General features: G+C 42.7%; 1 protein-coding gene across 1 annotated transcript in view; it reads right to left on the bottom strand.

The window, feature by feature from the left end:
* The window catches only part of XKR4 (XK related 4), a 155,936-nt gene extending 135,316 nt beyond the window's left edge, over positions 1-20,620 (bottom strand). The window contains exon 1 of the mRNA XM_063130725.1: positions 19,783-20,620. Within this exon, the coding sequence (XP_062986795.1) occupies positions 19,783-20,615 (833 nt within the window). The 5' untranslated portion in view covers positions 20,616-20,620. The remainder of the gene's footprint in view (positions 1-19,782) is intronic.
* Between the last annotated feature and the right edge of the window lie 463 nt (positions 20,621-21,083).

Raw genomic sequence — 21,083 nt, 5'->3', positions numbered from 1 at the left:
ATAGTTCTTGAATGGAAATTCATGTGAATATTTTTACATAGTTTTAGCAAATATGCCAATTTTTGTATGCACTTTTGCCTAACATACAATTTTTTTTGCAACCACTCTTCCCTTATATTGTATCTATTTTGGTATGGTACTTTTGGGGCTTTCATGCAATATCTGGATTACAGTATCTGGAGAATTGTTAATGCTGAAGGACAACTGCATTTCAGTTCATATGTGAATTTGTTAAGTTTATATCAATATGCAAACTAAACAAAATTCTTTCCCATTCAAATTAGCCCCAGAAATGGACAGGAGCCAATGTCATAGTCAGAATATGTCTGAAATGCCCAGTCCCAGTTAATAGATTTTACAGACCTGACTAAGGATTTTGGGTCATTTTTAAAGGCAGTCCCACATACAACACATTGCAATAGTCCAAATGGGAGGTTACCAAAGCATTCATACCAGGTATGGCTGCAGATGGCATATCAGCCAAAGGTGATAAAAGGAGCTTCAAGCCACAAAAGTTCTTTAAGTCTCTAATGACAATGTTGGTTCCAAAAGCACCTCCAGACTACAAACTCGATCCTTTAGGAGGAGTGCAACTCCACTCAGAACTGATTGAAAACCGTTCAATGAACCACCCATGCTCATTACCTCTGTCTTGTCTGGATGGAGTCTCAATTTTCATATCAAAGCCCAGCATTTCAGCAGCCCTTATGAAGTGACTGACTTTAAAGCAGTTTTCTGATAAAACAGATAGTCACTTAGAACACAATTCTAAAGATTGATGCTTGATAGGCAGAGAGTAAGTGCTAGGCAGAGTAGTGAAGATTGGAGCCTTTTACAGCCTCTCCATCCTCCATTTTAACCATTTTAACTGCACTCACGGTACATCTAGTGGATTTATCTTCCGGGGAGTAGGGACAGCAATGAAAAGGCTCATGGACTGAGTGGATCTTAGCCTCTGCTCCTCCCTCCCCGTACAGTGTCCTGTCCCCTTTTCTCCCTCTCCAACCTCTCCTGAGGACACTGTTGCATCCTCAAAAAGAAGCTGTTGTGGTGGTTTCCACAGTGGCCAAGGGAGGTAGGGGCAGAAGAATCCACACTTGGATTCCCTCCCCCAGGATCATAGCTGCACCTAAAGGGTGGGAATCAGCACCATCCTGTGGCTCTTCAGATGTTGTCTGAGAAGCCATAGGATTGCTTGGACCATCAAGTAAATTGGCTCAATGGGAATTACTGCTGCATTGTGACAAATCAAGTTTCACTCTCATTAACAGATAATGTAAGGATGCTGTTGTTATTTATGCTTTGTCTGAACCACAACAAAATGGATGTGTTAATTTTCCTGCTTTACGTGCCATACCACCACACCATCTGTTTATTCTGTTCATGGCACCTTGCAAGTCTTCATGGCACCTTGGTTCATGGCACCTTGCAAGTGTTCTTCATGGATGAGCTCTAAAACAAACTTCCTCAAAATTCTTGGGATAGTCATAGTCCATTTATTTGTATGAATATTGTGCTCAAGGTGGTTAATAGGAAAAACAATTCAAATACAATAACTGTGATTATAATATATTACATTAAATTAATTACAGTTCATTTAAAATACATCAAAAGTTCAAATGATCACAAGATCTATCAATAAAACAGTCCAATAATGACAATGCCTATCCATTTCAGCATTAATCCATTGAATTAACTGAACTGCCCACACTCAGTAAAATCTTGCTTCAGATTTAATGTTCTTTTGGTAGTTTGGCCATCCTGAAAAGATGAAACCCATGACCTCTTGAAGTTGTTTATTGACCGTAGTCAGCTCTTGTAGCCACCTAGTTCACACAGACTGTTATATTTTGGTCATGTTCAGAAATTGTTGTAAACTGCCCAGAGAGCTCTGGCTATATGGTGATATAGAAATGAAATGAAGTAAACAACAACAACAACAACAACAACATCTATCTATATGGTATTGGGCTGCATGTGTCAGTTGATATCAATTTCTTTCCAGGAACACATTCAACAACTAGATTAAATCGCATCAACAGTGTTTTATCTAGAAAAGAAAGGTACCGTTAGTCGTGGCCACTTGCTCCCCTGCCTGACTTGCCATGCCTCTTTTCCAGTGGCCAGAGCCCAAATAACATCCAGTTGACATTGTGGCATCATCTGGACCACATGTTACAAGAATCAGCTTTGACAGCCCAGGAAGAGGACCACATGGCATCTCCACTGACATTAGTGAGAAAGGAAGGTAATTCTATCAAGCTCCTTCATGTGAGGATTCCAACTGCTATCAAGCTTATAATATTTCTTCTTTGCCTGTGGGTTCTATGAATGGAGTACTTATTCAGCTTTCCAGTTTTTCTTTCAGGTCAGCACTCAGCAGGCACAGGTAAGGATGATAAACAAGTTCCCTTTTTCTTTTTTATTAAAAACAACACATGGAAGCAGCAAGGCACAGCAAGCACAGAGCAGCTTTACACTGACTTTGACATACAAACAGCATCAAACTATAGATTACTTTAAATCTTGGGGAGGGGTGATGTGTGGCCCTCCAGATGTTGTTGGACTGCAAGTTCCATCATCCCTCGCTATTGGCTATGCTGGATATGGCAATTGGGAATTGCAGTCTGATAACATCTGGAAGGCTGTATGTTCCCCACCCTTGCTTTGTGTCTTCCTTTACAGTTGTGAGCTATGTATGGAAAGGGGTTTAATCTCCCCCCCTTTCCCCGCCAGCCATTGGAAATTGTCTCCTGGGCTGATTATTGGTAAAATTGCAACTGGGGAGGAAAGGATTAAACTTCTTTTATGTGGGGGGAGGGGACAAAAATTAGACCACCCCCACAACTATTAAAATAATAATAATGAAAAGCCAGTAGCAATTTCTTTATATAATGTGTAATTTAACTCACAGAGAGATGGAACAAAAGTAGAACCACACCTAGTGGGACTGAGCCACACCAGGCAAGTATCGGAGGGAAAACCAGACTGTTCTATTATAGATATATTTAATAGGGGTGTGCAAAGTGGGTCTTCTCTGCCTCGAAATGTGAGCCAGAGCTCCATTGAGGCAATTCTCTGCCCTGATTCTGGAATGGCTGCACTTACTCTGCCCCGTCGGATTACCCGTCAGAGAACTGCCCATTTTCAGCTAACCGCTCGTCAATGGAAATTAATTAAATGCTTACAGCTCTCTCATTTTTAAAGATAAAGAGATAAAACTTGGCATGGTGATAGCTCTTAAGGAGGGATTTAGCCAAGCCAAGTTTGAATCAGATCTGTTCATGCTTTGATTTTTAGAATTTTTTTAAAATGGAAATTTAAAAATAGTCATATCTATGTAAGTTATAAAGATAAAGTGATGAAAATTGGCATGGTGATATCACTTAAGGAGGGCTTTAGGTATGCCAGGTTTGTAGCAGATCCATTCATGCCTTAATTTTTTAAGGAATTTTTAAATTCCCCCCTCAAACCATTATCCCCCCTCAAATCATTCCCCCCTCAAACTATTAAATACACACACACACACACACACACAGAGAGAGAGAGAGAGAGAGAGAGAGAGAGAGAGAGATTAATCCACCCCTGCACATTTATGGAGGGAATTTTTATCCTTTACTTTGCTGATGCCAAGCTCCACTGCTGGTGGTGGAAGTTCTATTCCAGCCTTCTCTAACCTGGTGCCCGCCCCCAGATCTATTGGATGGACCCCACACACACTGGAAGCCAGCCAGCCAACAGGAGTAATAGTTTAACTGAAATAAAGAGCCTGCCTATGCCTGACTCAAGCTTTCTCACTCATAATGCCAGCCACTCCAGCAGTACTTCCACACTGTGGAAATGTGGATGATTGACTTCTATGAGTCTGAGCAGAAACACACTCTCTCTCCCTCTCCCCTCCCCCTCCCCCGGCCAGAATCAGCAGCCAGTTAGTGTTTCCCACTCCCCTGAACACTGCGGTTGGAGGAGAAAATGGTCATGGACAGCACTGTGGCAATTCCTAATTGGTTAGCCATAGATGTCAATATCAAAGCTACCCCTCACCCCACTCAGCATCTTCCAAATATGGAGATATTCAATTCACACACACACAGCAGGATAATTTCAGAGAGTTTAGAAACTCCAGTTGGGCACATCTGTGCTCTGATATTAATCGATGGATTTGGAAGCAGCCAATCTCTGCTCTGGAAGATTGAATGCTCTGGGGATGTTTGTGGTTACCAGATAATTCCAGGATGGAGTGCTAACCCCTAATATTTAATAATACCACAATGCCAGCTGTCAAAGGGAAGAATTGTGTGGCAACAGCAGTCCTGCCTTCCAGATCTGGACATCTGTTCTGCTCACAGATCTGACCTGACTGGCAGGTGCTTCTGGAGAGGAGTTGCTCTTTGCCATGGCCAAAACAATCAGACACAGAACTGATATCAGGACAACTCCTTAAAATTCTCACATTACTTTAAACCTATGTCAAGCATATTCTGTTTTTACTGTAGGATAGGCACAGGAGACTCTATCTGGATTGGGAGCCTAATGCTGCATGTAGTGGGGAGTTAAGATCTGGACTGGGGGTCCTGCACCTACTATAGAAGGTGAGCAGGCATAGCTGCTAGATGCTGATTTAAAGTAAAGTCTGTTTGGGCCCCAAGTGCAATCAAGTCAGCTGACTCAGAGATAAAATGTGTGGCAGGGCTCATCCTGCCTCTGGGCCTGGACATTATCAGATCTGTTCCCAAATTTGGTCATGGTGGGGAAGAGATGTTTCTAGGGAGGGATTTTTCCCCCAAGCCAGCCAGAACCTGTGTAGAAAAACAGGTGTAAAATGTCATTGTTCCCTTGTTCAAGGGTAAAATATTCATACATGAAGGCCTGCTCCTGGAGTTCCTGTAAACAACTTTACTGGGATGTGCTTGTATGCCACCTTTTACTATTTAAGATGCTTTAAGAAACTTTGTTGAAAAGTGGTCAATAACTCTCTAAAGAAGAATTGTAGAACATGCTATCAATGAACTACATTTCATGCTATCTTTGAGAATTTCCAGTTATCAATATTTGTGGGTGGAAGTGTTCTCTCTCTCTCTCTCTCTCTCTCTCTCTCTCTGTGTGTGTTACCTTCTCCAAGTTACTAACTGGCCATTTCTGATCTTTCTTCTGATTTTTCACCACCTCAGATTCCCTTGCCATTCTATTGTAGTGAGAAGGGTTAATACTTCTTACATGTGCAGACTTTCTTAAAGTCTTTCCCAGGATTCCAGGCAGTACTCTGGGTCTAATATATCCTTTCTTTTTATGATTCCAAAAATTTCATCTCATATAGGCTTTTCCACTGCTTTTACTGATTCTTCAGGATTTCAAATTCCCTCTAAGAATCATGACCTCTTATAAACCATATTGCAATGTGCTTATCAAACTTGGCCAGTACCTCTTTGTAATTGTTCTTATGACTCTCTTCAGTAAAAGCAAAGAATATGAATGTGGTCTATGCCCATGGCATAGATTAGAGAACAAATCTACATTTCCCCTATTTCCTCTAGGAGCTTTGTTGTTATGCAAAAACGAGCACATCTTTCCTCTCAGCCTGGCATTCTAGCAGTCTGTTCTTCTTCCTGGTCTCTGTGCATCACACATATCTATTTTATTTATTTATTTAAAGTATTTATATCCCGCCCTATATCACTAAGATCTCAGGGCGGCATACAGATAAAAACATATGGGCTCTGTGCCTGCATGGAGCTCGTTTTGGAAACTTCTATAGCTGAGTCAAATGGTTTTGGCAGGAACCCTTCCCCCCCAACCACTGACTCTGGGTCCCTGCCCTTCTCCCCAGTTCTTGTTCAATGGCCTTGCTGAAAGGACAAGGTATTCTTCACTGAATAAATTACTTAGAGTGCAATCCTATGCATATTTAGACAGAAAAAAATCATACATTGCTATTTACTGTTTTACTCTGTACAGCACCATGTACATTGATGGTGCTATATAAATTAATAATAATAATAATAATAATAATAATAATAATAATAATAATAATAATAATACAACTCCCAGCATGTCCCAGCCAGCCAGAAAATTATGACATTTTCTTTATCAGCCTCATGGGCATCAAGAAACCAACAGCCATTAGAGTCCTCATTTTTCAAGGCATGGCGCTTGTTAGAAGACTAAAGGCCAAAACAGATATTACTTTAAATCCATATCCAGCAGTGAGTCTACCAATCCAGATCTTAAAAGCCCCTCTACCCTCATTGCTAATGTCCTGACCCAGATTGGGGTCCCTGCACCTACTCTAAAGTAAAAAAAAAAAAGAGGGGAAAGTCTGTAGCTAGATATGGATATAAAATAATCTTTGTTTTGGTTGTAACAGGGAATCTGATACACACTTCTCTTATATGCCTAGCAAAGAGGAGAAGGGGAGTTGTTTTATTTCCCTGTAAGTTCCCAAGGATGGAGCTGGAAATAAACATTTTTATGGTAAAGGCTGTTGCTTTTCTTTTTCAAAGAATACAGAAACTTAAGAGCAGCTCTACCCCTGCCCATTTTATCAGCTTGATAACTTGGAAAAGGAGAAAAGTTCTACGTAAAAGAAAAAGTGGGCAGCGCATATGGGTCCAGGAAGAAATGAGGACTTGGTGCACAAACATTCTGCATAACACACCTCAGTGGCCTGAGGCTAAGCTGATATCTTTACAAAGCTCACTCAGATCAATGAGCGACTCCACAAGGGCAAGAGCCCATTTACAGCATTAACTACTTTCTCATTCTGACTTCCTTGAGTACAAAAGCATTTCTCATGCCAAGAAATAAACAGCAACACAACTGGGAAGTTATCTGTACTGCCAAAGATATTATTCATAAGTATGATACATCATTAAGATCTATATTTCTGGAGCATACTAGATGCAAAGCTGTACTTCGGGCTGTCCATTTTTTTTGCTATACACACATTTGGCCTCTCGTTAGATACAGGGTGTACAGGTCATATGTGTACTTCTGGATCTACACTGTGCAAGAAGCAGGAGAAGGGAAGGTGAAGGACAAAAGCAAGTGGTGGACCAGCAAACTAGAAAGGGATGGATTAATGGCTAGTACACATATCCTTCAGATAAAGCACTGTTTAATTTCTACGAGACAGAGAGAGAGGGTGCGTTCAGACAATACATCACTCAATGGTGGGTTAATAGTCAACTCTATGGTTGATTATTGAGGGGGTACTTCCCACATGACATGATTATAATCAACTGTGGTGTGGATTAAGGCCAGACATCAATGGTGTGTTTGATTGACACATCCCTCCCTGTCTCCCCACTTCAGTCCTCCCATTGAGATCCCATCAGCCATTGCAAGTTCTGCTAGCTGGACTAGAGTGGCAGCCACTGCTTTAGTCACTCTTGTCAGGGAATTCTGTAGTCTCCGGAAATAATAATCTGTGTATGATGCAATAGTCAACAGTACCTGACACACAACACAATAACCAACGGTTGTTCAAATAATCAACTCTGCACAATATTGGTTTTTTCAGCCAAATAACCAACCATGGTGTGAAAAAGTCTTGACAGCTAACACAATAACCAACCATTAACTATTTAACCCACCATTGACTATTTAACCCACTGTTGGTTATCATGTCATCCGAATCCAGTCAGATTGTGCAGAACAAAATGAGGGAAAGCCAAGACCTCTTACCTGAAAATCCTGCTGCTCCCTAACCCCTGTGGGTTGGCTGTGAATGATCACTAGTAATGCAAAAGCATTCTGAACATGCTCATAGGCATTCCTTTGTAATGATAGAATGCATATTCCTGATCTGAACCAGGGCTTCAAAGTCTGCTTTTCTGGGGCTCAGCCATTGGTAGTCCTGGCTCACATTAAATATTGAGAAAGAGGCTAACTTTATGTGATGAGATGGGCTCGGTTATCATACCTGACAGCAACAACTTGCCCTAAAATAAGAACAACATATGAACAAGCAAGCCTATGTGGTGAAAAAGAAAGCACATTGTGTTAAAAATATCCTCATTATTTCATAGATGTAACAACAACTTCCCTCCTTAACATTAAATCAGGATTACTGATTTAATCTTGATTTGGTGTCATTATAAAGAGCATCTCATCTATAGCATTTACATGAAGCTCAAGTAGGAATCAATGATGCTCTCAATTATTGTTCTAAAAAAACAAAAGTGGGGGAACAATAGTGCTTCTAAGTGACAGAGCCCCCAATACGAGCTGGCAGAAATGAAACATTTATCATCAATATTTCATTATCAGAGCTCATGAACACAGCCAATATGAAAAATTAAAACATTTATCTAATAAAGTGAAAAACATACAAGCCGCACACTCACACAGAGACCACATTCCATGAGATGTATCATTTTTTCTAGCACTGGCCAAAATGTGAAGACTGGGGAGTGGGGAAAGAAAACAAACACGAGTTACGGGTGTTGGCAAGGATCGTATACCAAAAGGAAAATGGGTTGCAAGCCACATGTGTTAAAAGCATGCAAAATGTAACCTGGATAGCCTCCAATCCAGAGGCTATCCAGGTCTAGACCTTAGCTAGACCTAAGGTTTATCCCGGGATCGTCCCGGGGTCATCCCTGCCTGCTCCCGGGATCCCCTGTGTGTCATTTACATGAACAGGGATGACCCTGGGACGATCCAGGGATAAACCTTAGGTCTAGCTAAGGCCTCAGTCTAAAGGGACATGGCCCCAAATGTACATGCTTTCTCTTGACCCTTGCTGTTACTGAGTACAGCAAGAAGGGTTTTGGGTGGCCTTTGTCATTTCACTGATTTTATGTACCAATTAAAACATCAACAATTTTGCACACAGAGAAAAAGGAAAGAAAAGGACAACACAACACTTAACCTTCACAATGTAATGCATCATTAACCCCATCTTTTAGTCCTCCAGATTTAGTGACCAGGTTCCCAAAGAAACATGGATCCCAAGGTAGTTTTAGACTTCTTTTTTGATCCAATCCTAGCCTCCTATGTTATATGGAAAACATATTTTAAATCTAAGGCAAGTTCCAAAAACGGATTGCAGTATGGCTCTAAGACAAGTATTTTGCAAGCAGTTCTTTGGATTCTAAGCTATGATGTGTGTGTGTGTGTGTGTGTGTGTGTGTGTGTGTAAACCTGGAAAATATGGAAAGTGCTACATGCTGAAATTCATAAGAACAGGATAGATTAATCATCATTCTGACTTAATTCAAGGAAGCTCCTTATAAAATTCAAAACTAGGTGTAGAGTTCTGTACAATTTATGTTTCAGCTTCATTTCCCCCACCCATTTGAGTACTTTGCCTATCTCAATTTAGACCATGTGTCCTCATGTTTTTAACCTTTCTGTTCAAACATTTTCCTGGTATTCTTCATCCTGCAATCTATAAATTCTCCACACCACACATTTTTCCAAAATCACACCATAAAATCTTCACATGTGCAAAGCATGCATGCAGAAATTGTTTGTACCTGCGCAACATGAATGGGGTTCTTCCCACCCAACCCCTGTCACCTTGAGATGGTGGCAGCTTCCACTATCTAACTATCCCCACTGGGGCCCCAACTGTTCCTCTGTGTCATTCTACTTTTTGTATACCAATCCTTCCATAGGCTTGGTTCAGATAGCCATCTGAACCAACTAACATGGTTTAGATTATTGGGAACATGATACTGTGAGACTTTGGTTCACATGCTTCCCTCTCTTCTCATCCTTCACACACATGAGAATGAAAGCTCTCACTTGGACTTTTGAACAAAATTTAGTTTTAAACAATCCAGGATCAGTTTGATATCCTACTTTGTTAATTCACTTTGGCTTGAACAAAACATATTTTTTCCAAGTTTGTCTGTAATGTGGAACTGCAGTTCTAAAGTGAACGTGGAACTTCTCTAACACATAACAGAGGAGAATAGAGAGAGAGCTTGCAACTTGAAGATTGCCATAATGAATTTCTGATAATCTGAACCATGGTTTAGAGAGCATTCCTAGGGCAAGCATTCCCAGTCACCATAGAATGGCTTTGAAAACCCATTCCGAGGTCAGAGACAGCACTCTGATCTCGGGAAGAGGAGTCAGAGATCCAACCCCTGACCCTGATCCCTCACAGCCAGTGCAAAGAAAACCATGCTGAATGCCTCTCTGCGATTCAAAAATTGACCTCAGAGAGGGGCAAAAGTGGTTGTTCTGGTGGTGATGGGGAGGCAACTGCAATGGAGCCTCCTTCCCATCACCTCTGAAGCACCTTTGTTAGACAGGCTGAAAACCCTGTCTAGCGAAAATCTAGGACTTTTTGCCATCCCCAGGATGATGGTGGTGGGGCAATTCCCCCCCCCTTACTTTTCATTGAAGCACAATTGCACTCCATCTCCCTCTGTGTGTGTGTGTGTGTGTGTGTGTTTAAAAAATGGTGACCGTGACGTCCCTCTTCTGTCCCAGGACATCTTCCTGGCTTTTGGACGCTGGGGGAGGATTGCGGAAGCAGGTAAGTCCGTGATCCTCCCCCCTCCCTCCCTCTTCACCCTTAGGTGTAGACAAGCCCCATGTCAAACTTTAACTGAAATAGGTTCAGCTCTGACCTGAAACATAACTGTCTATATGATTAACATCCTTGTTGCATTCAAGCAGTATTATTATATCCGGATTAAAGAGAGTTCATATTATTTTGGAGCATTTTGATATAACCTTCAAAAGCCCTGTGCAAATCATCTACCATTTCCCAAATCCCATTCCCAATTTCCCAGTATTTGATTTGTAAAAATCTAGACACAAAGTGGCATTGATTGTATCTCTCCCTAGTCTGAAGAAGAATTGATTATCACTGACCTCATTTACTTGTCTAAGACATTGTACCATGATCCTTTCCCATTTCTTCATTATATGGTTCATTAACTTAACACCTTTATAATTTCCACATTCCTTGGTGTCTACTTTGTTCTTAAATCTGGCACTAAAGTACTACCTCACTATGCTTTACACATTCTCATCTCTTACTTAAAAAATCAAATTCAGGAGCATCAGGAATAGGGCATCAGGTTTCCACCACATCGTTTTCTCCCCCTGCTGTGTGCACTGCTCCATATATGAACCTTCCTATCAATCCTCCCTCTCATAGCAGTAGCACACCTGTGCACAGATATCTGCATTGCTATGTGCCTACCAATGCACACAGGATATGGGTTGGCCTAAACCAGGGGTGCTGAACCTCTTTCAGCCAGTGAGCCAAATTCCATTTCAGAGAAGGTCTTAGTGGCCAGATGCCATTGGCTGGCAGGACTGAAGGTAATGGGGAGCTGTGTCAAAGGCAAAAGGGGTTCAGCTAAAATATCAAAAACTACCAGCATAATGTGGCTTAAACTTCTTCTTGCTAATAGCTAAGCCTCAGGCATTTCAATCTTTCTTTCTTTTTTTAAGGAGTTGGGAAACCACCAAAGAACTGGCAGTCAGGAAAAGAGAGTAAGGCCAGAGCATGGGCAACTGGCCACCTGGGAAATATGGAGGGCTGGACTGAGACCCCAGGAGGGCTGGATTTGGCCAGGCCATTCATCATCATCATCATCATCATCATCATCATCACAATTCTTACCCACCTCTCCATTTTGATCGAGGTGGGGAACAACAGTAAGTATAAAATACATAAAATACTGATTAAAAGCATAGTATACATTGTTAAAACATCCTTTAAAATCCTAAAATCATCCTAAAATCATCCTAAAATTCCACTGGATAGGCCTGGCAGAAGAGATCAGTCATTATAGCTTTCTTAAATGATAAAAGACTGTTAAGTTGATGAATCTCCTCTGGCAGGCTATTCCACAGTCTGGGAGCAGCAGAAGAGAAGGTCCTCTGGGTAATACTCTTACTCTTTCACTGGTTCTGAGCTCCTCATTGAAGTGTGTAATATCTTATTGAAGGAGCTTCCTCTAACACCAATCTTGTCACTTTAATCATTTCTTTCTTTTATTTTGGCCTCCCTGTACGCTTGCAGAAACTCCCTATTTTGGAATGATATGCTTTTGCGCTGAACAAGAATCCAAATTCTGTAACTTTCTCTTCACTTGGAACATAATGTTGTAAATAATTGCACAATACATTTTGATTGGGGAAACACGGTGATGCTCATTCATCATTCCTTTCATGGACGGACTCAACTTACATGCACATTATGTTGTGCTTAAAGAACTTCCATTAGAATCAGTGGTGAAGATGTTACATCTGAGGCTGTGGAATGCCCTCCCCTTGGAGGCCCAATTGGCGCCAACATTGATTGCATTTCGACGCCAAGTAAAAACATGGCTTTTTAACAAAGCCTTTGATGGTTAAACTCACTGGCACATTGTTTTAACTGTTTTAACTGCATCTATTGCTTTTAAATTTTATATTGTTTTAACTTGGATTACGCTTTAATTTGTTTTTAACTGTGTATATTTATTGTTTTATACTGTATGTTTTTATCTGTATGCCGCCCTGAGATCTTAGTGATATAGGGCGGGATATAAATATTTTAAATAAATTTTAAATAAATAAATGCTTTTCAGGGTGAGGATTAGAATTCTGCTGACCAACAGAGCAGAGAAGGGTTGGGATACTGGGAGAACTATAGGAGCCATGAGCAAGGACGGGGAGGAGGGTGCACAAAATAAATGATGTATTGCTCCATGCCCTACCTATATGCCATCTAATTTTTGAGCCTATCCCACCCTAATCCAAAGAGCCATTGTGTGCTCTCATATGCACACTTGGTTCTTTCATAGGCACAAGAGAATCATTCCTTTCATGGACGGACTCAACCTACATGCTTATTATGTTGTGCTTAAGGAACTTCCATTAGAATCAGTGGTGAAGATGTTACATCTCAGGCTGTTCTGTGAGCACCAGCAGTGATACTAGGTTTGAGGGGTGTGTGGCAAAGGTGCCCTATGGGCCCCCTGTGCAGTCTTGGTGGCCTTCCCCCTGCTGAAGTTTCTCCCTCACCCTCTTGCTGCTGACATGGTTTTTCCCTGCTGCTGTGTTTTTTACTCCTTGTCACTGCCCTGCCTGACACTGCCTGCTTGGTTGGCTGGCAGCTGTGCTCTCCTCCAGGACTGGGATCAGCAGCCAGGTCCACCACCAGCTGCTGTTTGAAATCAGGATGGGAAATACATACATAATCGTGTAGTGCGGTTCTCCCTGCATGTCCTCTCAATTGAGCAGGGGCCATGTATGTAGATTGTGCAGACAATCTGCAAACACTGCTGCTTGAAGCTTTACAAATGGATTTTAACACACACACCCTTCCCTTTGTTGCAATGGGGAAAAATCACTTTAAAATCCAGTTGCATGATTCCAAGCAGAAGTTTTTTGTGAACAGATTGGCAGCCAGCAAGGGGGGCTTCCTAGGCTATATCCATGGCTGAGGGGAGCAAATAGCCAGGGCACTTCATTTGCATTCCTACCCCACACTCTGCAAGAGCACGAGCTGTGAGGTCCCAGTCTTGACCCACCCACCCCAATTCAGTGCTCAGCAATGCCATTGCTATGTACATTTAAATCTCTGTGCTTGTATGCGAACATTTGCTTGGGACAAACAGATTTTTTAGTATTTCTCTGCAGGTAGATGGCTTGGCAGGTTGGGGAAGGGATATAAACTGGCTTAGTTAAACATGAAATTCAAAGTTGTTGGAATTCTAAACTTTCTGCCACTCCAAATAATCTGTGCTTGCATCAGTGGTTGTATCCCATTTAGTCCTACTTAACAGTAGACCAATTGAAATGAATGGCACTTAAGTTAGATCAAGGCCAGATCTACACCAATCAGGATATAGCACTATGAAAGTGGTATGAAAGCAGTATATAAGAGGCAGGAGCCACACTACTGCTTTATAGTGGTATTGAAGTGCACTAACAACTATTGGGGCCCATGACACATACCATATACTGCTTTCATACCACTTTCATAGTGCGATATCCTGATTGGTGTGGCTCCTGCCTCTTATATACTGCTTTCATACTGCTTTCATAGTGTTATATCTTGCTTGGTGTAGATCTGGCCTAACACTGCATACAAGCCATTGGACATAACCCAATCATTCTAATTTGGGGAAGGGAACCAGCTTGTGGAGTGCTTCTACTCATGCTACTAAGCAGTGGTACAATTTAGTTAAGAAGACTGCATGGCTGGCTTTCCATAATTGGGAATTATTCAGGATGCACCCTGCATGACTGCCATCTAGACCACTCAACTATGCAAAACCTATTCCATAGCTATATTTGAACAACCATCATAGGGGTGGGGATACTGTTTTAATTGTACATGTTTTGATCTTGTAAACTGCCTTGAGTCCCAGTACTGGGAAAAAGGCAGGATATAAATAAATAATATCATCATCATCATCATCATCATCAATCATCATCATCATCATTTCTAGCTAATTTGTAGAAGCTGCCTTGAGTATTTATACTAAAGATTGGGTTATGTACAAACAAATACATAAATAAATTGCAGCCTCTTCTGGGCTTTGTCATGTCCCTATTCACCCCTTTCCTCAGAGCTATGGTAGGCTTCTTTGAGATCCAGCATTTTGTAAATTCACTTTTGAGGAAGTCTTTTATCAATGAAAGAACACAGACAGGGTGGGTTCTGGCTTCATGTCTAGGTTGGGAGGCTAAGGCATTCTCTGTCTCTATAATACAGGGATAAACATTTTTTGTAACTGATAGGATCAGAAGTCAAGTGGGGTATAAATCATGGGGGGGATCTATACTATTGCTTTTAAAGCATTTTAAAGCACTTTGAAAACATTTTGAAAACTGTATATGCAGTGTGTCCTGGGCTCCAACAGTTGTCAAAACTGTTATAAAGCGCTTTAAAGCGCTTTAAAGCTGTAGTGTAGATCCCCCCATGGACAGAAATCCATGACAGATGGCAGCTCATTCAGGAATCCCCCACTTTGCCATAAGATAGGGAAATCTTCCACCTGCTTTCACTATTTGTACTCTCCCAATGACATCATCGCTCATGCTGTGCTTCCTAGAACCTTCATCAAACTAACTGCTTCCTGTGGCACATTTGTTGAAGGCACATTTATAGACCAGATGCTCATTTCCAGTAAAAATTATTCAAACCAAGCCTGGTACACAAATAAAAAGATGCTCTGCACCTCTGGATCCATACATTCAACACCACAGGCAAATATATGGCAAAAATATCCATACCTGTGCCTTTATGGAGAATGACTGCACAGGAAGGGTTGGTAAAGTAGCAAAATAAAGAATAAAATCACTACCCATTTGGTGCTAGAATCTAACTCTTAGGAGAAGCAAAGAAACTTGTCAGCCTATATTGAGTATTCACGCTGCAGCAGAGGCATGCATTCCCTGGTCACCTCTAAGATTTTTCTCTACTTCTCATTTGTGCATTCTGTGGCGAAGTTCTACTCTCAGTAGTTTCTTGAAATGGGAGGCAGCACACAAAAAAGGCAGGTTCAATTACTGTTCATAAATCATGTATCAACAGTTGCAGGCATCTCTTTCTATGCACTATAGTAAAAAGTTCATTTTAATCATTTTAAATAGCATTTTTCACAGCCTCATCCTGTGCATCAGCATTAAAAAACCCATTAATTTCTGATTAGCATTCTTTAATTAAAAATAATACATGACTGTTTTCAACAACAGCATTTATATTTGTAAAAAAATTGAACTTAGTGATATTACCAAGAGTAAATGAGTTCCAGCAATTCAATGGCTTAATACATGCTGTAATTAGAAACCAATTACATATTTTATAGAAAGAAAGAGAAAGATTTTGAGAGGACAAATAAATTAATGCACCACCAAGGTATGACTCTCTGAGGACGAAAGATAAACAACAGCTGGAATGGAAGTTTCCTGTCAGTGAGAAATCGAGGAGGGGGGGCAACAGAAAGTCTGCCCTTATTGGTAACTGTCAGCATATGGCAGCGGATCTCTCAGTCAGCAGTATGCAATGGTTGCTTTATGTCTAGCAGCATTACTGCAATTGGTAACCCATAACCACAACAGGCTATGAGCAGTTACTGGAAAGAGAAGGCTTTTCACTGACTCCTTATAGTCCAGCAGTTGGGGGTGGATGGTTCATTTCACACAACCACTGCACTGGCCGCTGCTCATCTTCTGTATTGTTAGTGAAGTTACCAAGAGCTAGGTACTTTCCAACATATCCTCAGCAACTTCCAAACCCAGAAATATGTTAAGATGATGGGACAGATGACCAAAGTGTTTGCTGAGAAAAATCTCTGCTCTTCCCCTCCATCTTCTCCATTCTCTCTTAAGAAACAATGACACCATTCAGAAAACAATTCAACCCACTATCACTACTAAGGCCAGGAAATCTTAGCAGGTGCAATGCTGTGCCTCCTAATCTGAGAAAGGAAATGAGGAAAACTGTTGGAAACATTCTGTTAACTCCACCAAGTGTAGCTAGAGAGTGAAATTGACTCTGCAGTTCCAAGAATATCACTCTAGTGACCACAGGAGAAATACATACTTGTCCATACTGTAGGAGTTCATATTTATTTCTCCTTTCATCACCGAAGTGATGTTCTTGGAACTGCCACACCTTCAGTTGTTAAAAGTTTGCTTGTATATGTAATAATAAATATAGCACATGTACTACATATATCTAATATAAAAGTTTGCATAGTTCTAGTATTTAATGGTATTTCAGGTTAGATTTCCAGCATAACTAGGTGACTGTTAATAATATTCTTATCAATGATTTCCACAGGGTTTACTAGAATAAAAAGGAATCTAACTGAAGTATTTTGTTAGTTTTGTGGGTCTTTCAGTTCAGTCCAACATGGAATGGGATTAAAAATAACCCAAAACTCACAGTTGTTCAATGCCTTTATTATGACGAATCAAATGCCACCAGAGAGTGTAAATGCTTTTAACTAAAGCATGCCCACTCTTTTGTGGCATTTTGGATAGTCTGAATAAAAATATTGCCCAACTGTGGGTTTTGGAGTTTTGTTTTCTCCCTCTCCCTCTCATGGACCAGTGCAGCTGTGTTTGTTTCTTAAAAACAATCACACATTACTATTCTTCCTTTATCCTTACAGCAAATTTAAAAGCTGCTTTATTTTTACAGCAACTTTGAAATTTTTATCAACACAATTATGAATACCTATTTGAGGTGCAAATGGTATTTTAAAAATAAATGCATCTTCCTTCTATCCCTCCCCAAGAAGCTTTTGCTAGATGGGCAAAAAGGACTATCTAGCAAAAATGCAAAAATGCAGGGTGGGAGAATAGGGAGGCAAAGATCACCTCCACCTCTCCCCCTACCCTGCATAGGATGATCGGAAGCCTTCAATTTTGGAGGCTTATAATCATAGCAATAGGATTGTGCCCTAAAGTGATTAAAATAAAAGCAGAGTCTCCAATAAGACAAAACAGGCTATACTGAAGTGCCTCAAGGACTGCATGTAGGTTCCTAGCCAGGTATTACATTTCATATTTTAGCAAATAACCAATAATGCCATCTTCTTAACATTTATTTATTTATTTATTACATTTATATACCACCCCATAGCCAAAGCTCTCTGGGTGGTATATAATATTTTATTCTCAAGTATTAAATATATCAGCATCAGAGTAGCCCCTATTTAATAAATCCTTATCAGAGTAGGCCCTATTTAATAAATTATTTGCATTAAGTCCTGCATTCTTCATAATAGCCATATTTTTCACTTGCTGACCTGCTGGGTGATGATCACCAAGCTAATATGCCTCCTCTACAGTGTCATGTCACAACATTTTGAAATCAGTGATCTTGGTTATAGCCATGCCTGTATAGAAGTCAGTGAATATCAGAGTGTGGCAAGTTTAATAAAGAGATCTTTGATCAAAATAGGGAGAAATAATGGAAACAAAAGTGGATATGATTTTAGAATGAGAAACATCTACTAAATTTAGCACAATCACAGAATTTTAGAAATATTCTTCATTCAGAAATATTATAATAACAACTCTCTGATCAACAGCATTAATTGAAACACATCTTCCAGTCACCAGACCATGAACTTTAGTAATATCATCAATGGTAGCTTCTATTAACTTGAATATAGTTCTGTAGGTTCATGATATACTATAAAATGTATAGTATGTAGGTTAATGTAGGTTCATATATACTATAAAAATGAATCAACAGCAAATAGCCAAAATTCACTTCAGCCTTTCCATCACAATTAAGAATCAATTCATAAAAACACTTGATTTGAGAATTAGATAAGGAACTGGTCAAGAAATTGAAACAAGTGATGGGCTCAAGAGGATCCACGGGGTCTAAATATCTTAGCACTTTTATACACATAGGCTGCAATACTATAGCCACTTACTCGAGAGTAAGCTCCATTCAACTCAATGGGGCTTGCTTCTACATAGGATTGTGCTGTAAGGCTGCAGTCTACATCAACTTACCTGAGAGTAAGCCTCAATTGAACTAATTGGAACTTCTGAGTAATCATGAATAGGATTCCATTGTAAATTATTAGAAAGCTATACACTCACCTGCAGTGTCCTTCATAGCTACTCAAAAGGCAAAATCCCTGGTCCTATTTATCCATAATAAAATTTGCACTCATTTCTGCTGGATCAGGCTTTCTACCTGAACTAATCAGAAGCTTAAATACTAACTCTATGAAGTAGACCAAAAAAAAAAAAAAACAGTATGTAGATTAGGTCAAGCATTAAAAAACGTAAGATTTTTAAAATACAGAATGTAGCCTAACATTTAGCTCTGGGTATATTACTCTTGTGTGTGCTCTCTCTCTCTCTGCACACACATGCACACACCATGCTGCTATTTTGTGGGAAGAACTGAAGAATAAAAACTCATTTTGCAGCATAATCCTATGCATGTTTACTCAGAAGTAAATGTTATTATGTTCATTGAGGCTTATTGCTAGGTAAGTATGCCTAGGTTTTCAGCTTCCAATACCCATTTAGGCTCTGGAAACTTCACAATCTTTTACATTGTTTCTCTTTGCTATGAGGTCACACTATGGCAAGACATCAGAATCATCTGACCTTAAACAACAGATTGTGTGTCTGCTTCCCATGTTACTTTTAAACAACAGGTAACAGAATTAACGTCTGCGTCTTAACAACTCTATTCCATAGGGAAGATGCACCTTGTTTCCAAAAGTAAAAATGAGTAGATATGTATTCTTTCTAATTCAGACACATAGATTATCCTCGCAACCTTAGTATTTTCATTTCAGAAATTCAGCCGACCCCACCCACTATCACGACCACACCTCTGCCTTTTTAACCTTTAAAAGGTAAGGCAAGGAAGCAGGCTGGGTCTCGGCAGCATCAGGTAGGCCAGCAATGGAAGCCAAGCCAGTCTGGCGAGGGGCGTGGATGCCACCTCTCCATTGTGTGCCTCAGCCGCTCCTGAAAAGCTCCAAGTGGCCCCACTGGCAGTGCAATCGCCTTGGCCACGTCGACAAGCGCTGCCTTGGCAGGTCACGCGTGTTGCACTGACACTTCACACAGGCAGCAGACGCCGCTCCATCCACGTTGCACGAGCCCGCTGCCCTTGGTGAAAGCGAGGATCCCTCTTCCCCACCCACCGCGCCCTAGGCGGCCCACGGATTAAGGAAACCCGGGCCTCGGTACCAGATCCGGCCAGGAAAGTAACGGGCTCACAGCCGCTTGGGACATTTCCCATCCACCCGAAGGCCGGGCTGCCTGCCTGCCCGCCCGCTCGCCGCCTCGCTGTACGGGCGACGCTGAGCGCTCACGCCTTACCTCCAAATCTGCCCCAGCTGCAGGATGTGGATGAGGGACTGCAGGAGCCAGATGCAGAAGGCGCAGGAGGCGGACCGGCTCTTGGGGGCCCTGAGGCCGCCGCCGCCGCCGCCGCCGGTAGTGCTGGTGGCATTGGTGGTGCTGCTGTTGCTGCTGTTGGTGGCGTTGCCCTTGCTGGCATTGGACGCCTGCCGCTGCGGCGTGGCCGGCCGAGCCCCGGCATCCATGTCCCCCGCGGCCGAGCCGCTGCTCACCAGCAGTTTGCTCTCGGCGTGCCCGGCACCGGCTGAAGAGGAGGCGGAGGCAGGAGCCGCCGCGGCGCTGTCCTCGCTGCTGAAGTCGTGCACGAACCAGCGGAAGCTGAAGACCTGCACCGACAGGGAGCCGAGCAGCACGAAGAAGAGCGTGAGTCCGAACCACCAGCGCTGGCCGCGCAGGTAGTAGTCGACCGCCAGCCAGAGGTCCGTGCCCACGTCCGCGAAGTACACGGCCACGGCGGCCAGGATCCAGAGCCCGTCCCACAGCGAGTAGCGCCGCTGCTCCCGCCCCAGCCGCAGGCACAGCGACGACGAGCCTCCGCCCGAGCCCCGCGAGCCCCCAGCCGCCCTGCCGCCGCCGCCGCAGCAGCAGCAGCGGCAGCCGCCGCCGGAGCTGCAACAGCCGCCGCCAGGCGCTTCGTCGTCTTCAGCACCGCCGGGCCCCGCCGCCGACGAGGGCAAGCCCGAGGCCAGCGCCTGCACCGAGCCCGAGTGCTCCGAGTTCTGCAGCGGCGTGAACGCCACCTCGCTACCCTTCTTCATCTTCAGCCGCCCCCCGTCCGACTTCGCGGCCATGATGCGACTGGAAGGCGGCGGCGGCGGCAGGAGCAGCAGCAGCAGCAGGGAGAGGGACCCAGTCCGGGAGCACCCTTTAGCCCGCCCCCTCCCTCCCTTCCCCGCCGCCGCCGCCGCCGCCGCTGCTGCTGCCGCGGACAAGCCGCTGCCTTCGCCTCGCTTCTCCGGGCTGTGACGGGACTGGGCCACCGGCGCCTGCAGGCGCTGCTGGAGCGCCGCCTGCCTGCAGGGAGACCCGCTCACCCGCCCAGTTCCAGCCAGCAGCAGCAGCAGCAGCCTGGGGAGCGGTCCCCGAACCAGCGCATCCTTTTCTCGGCCTGGCCCGCCCCGCCGCTTTGCCGCCGCTGCCGCCGCCACCCAGCTGACTGACGCCGGGAAAGAGGATGACCTCATCCCTCTCCTCCCCCCCCCGCCCCAATACGCGCACACACACACACAGAGAGAGAGAGAGAGAGAGAGAGAGAGAGA

The sequence above is a fragment of the Elgaria multicarinata genome, chromosome 7 (genome assembly GCF_023053635.1).
Source record: "Elgaria multicarinata webbii isolate HBS135686 ecotype San Diego chromosome 7, rElgMul1.1.pri, whole genome shotgun sequence".
Taxonomy (NCBI): domain Eukaryota; kingdom Metazoa; phylum Chordata; class Lepidosauria; order Squamata; family Anguidae; genus Elgaria; species Elgaria multicarinata.
Note: the sequence above shows the minus strand (reverse complement) of the source record. Positions and strands in the feature narration are given on the sequence as shown.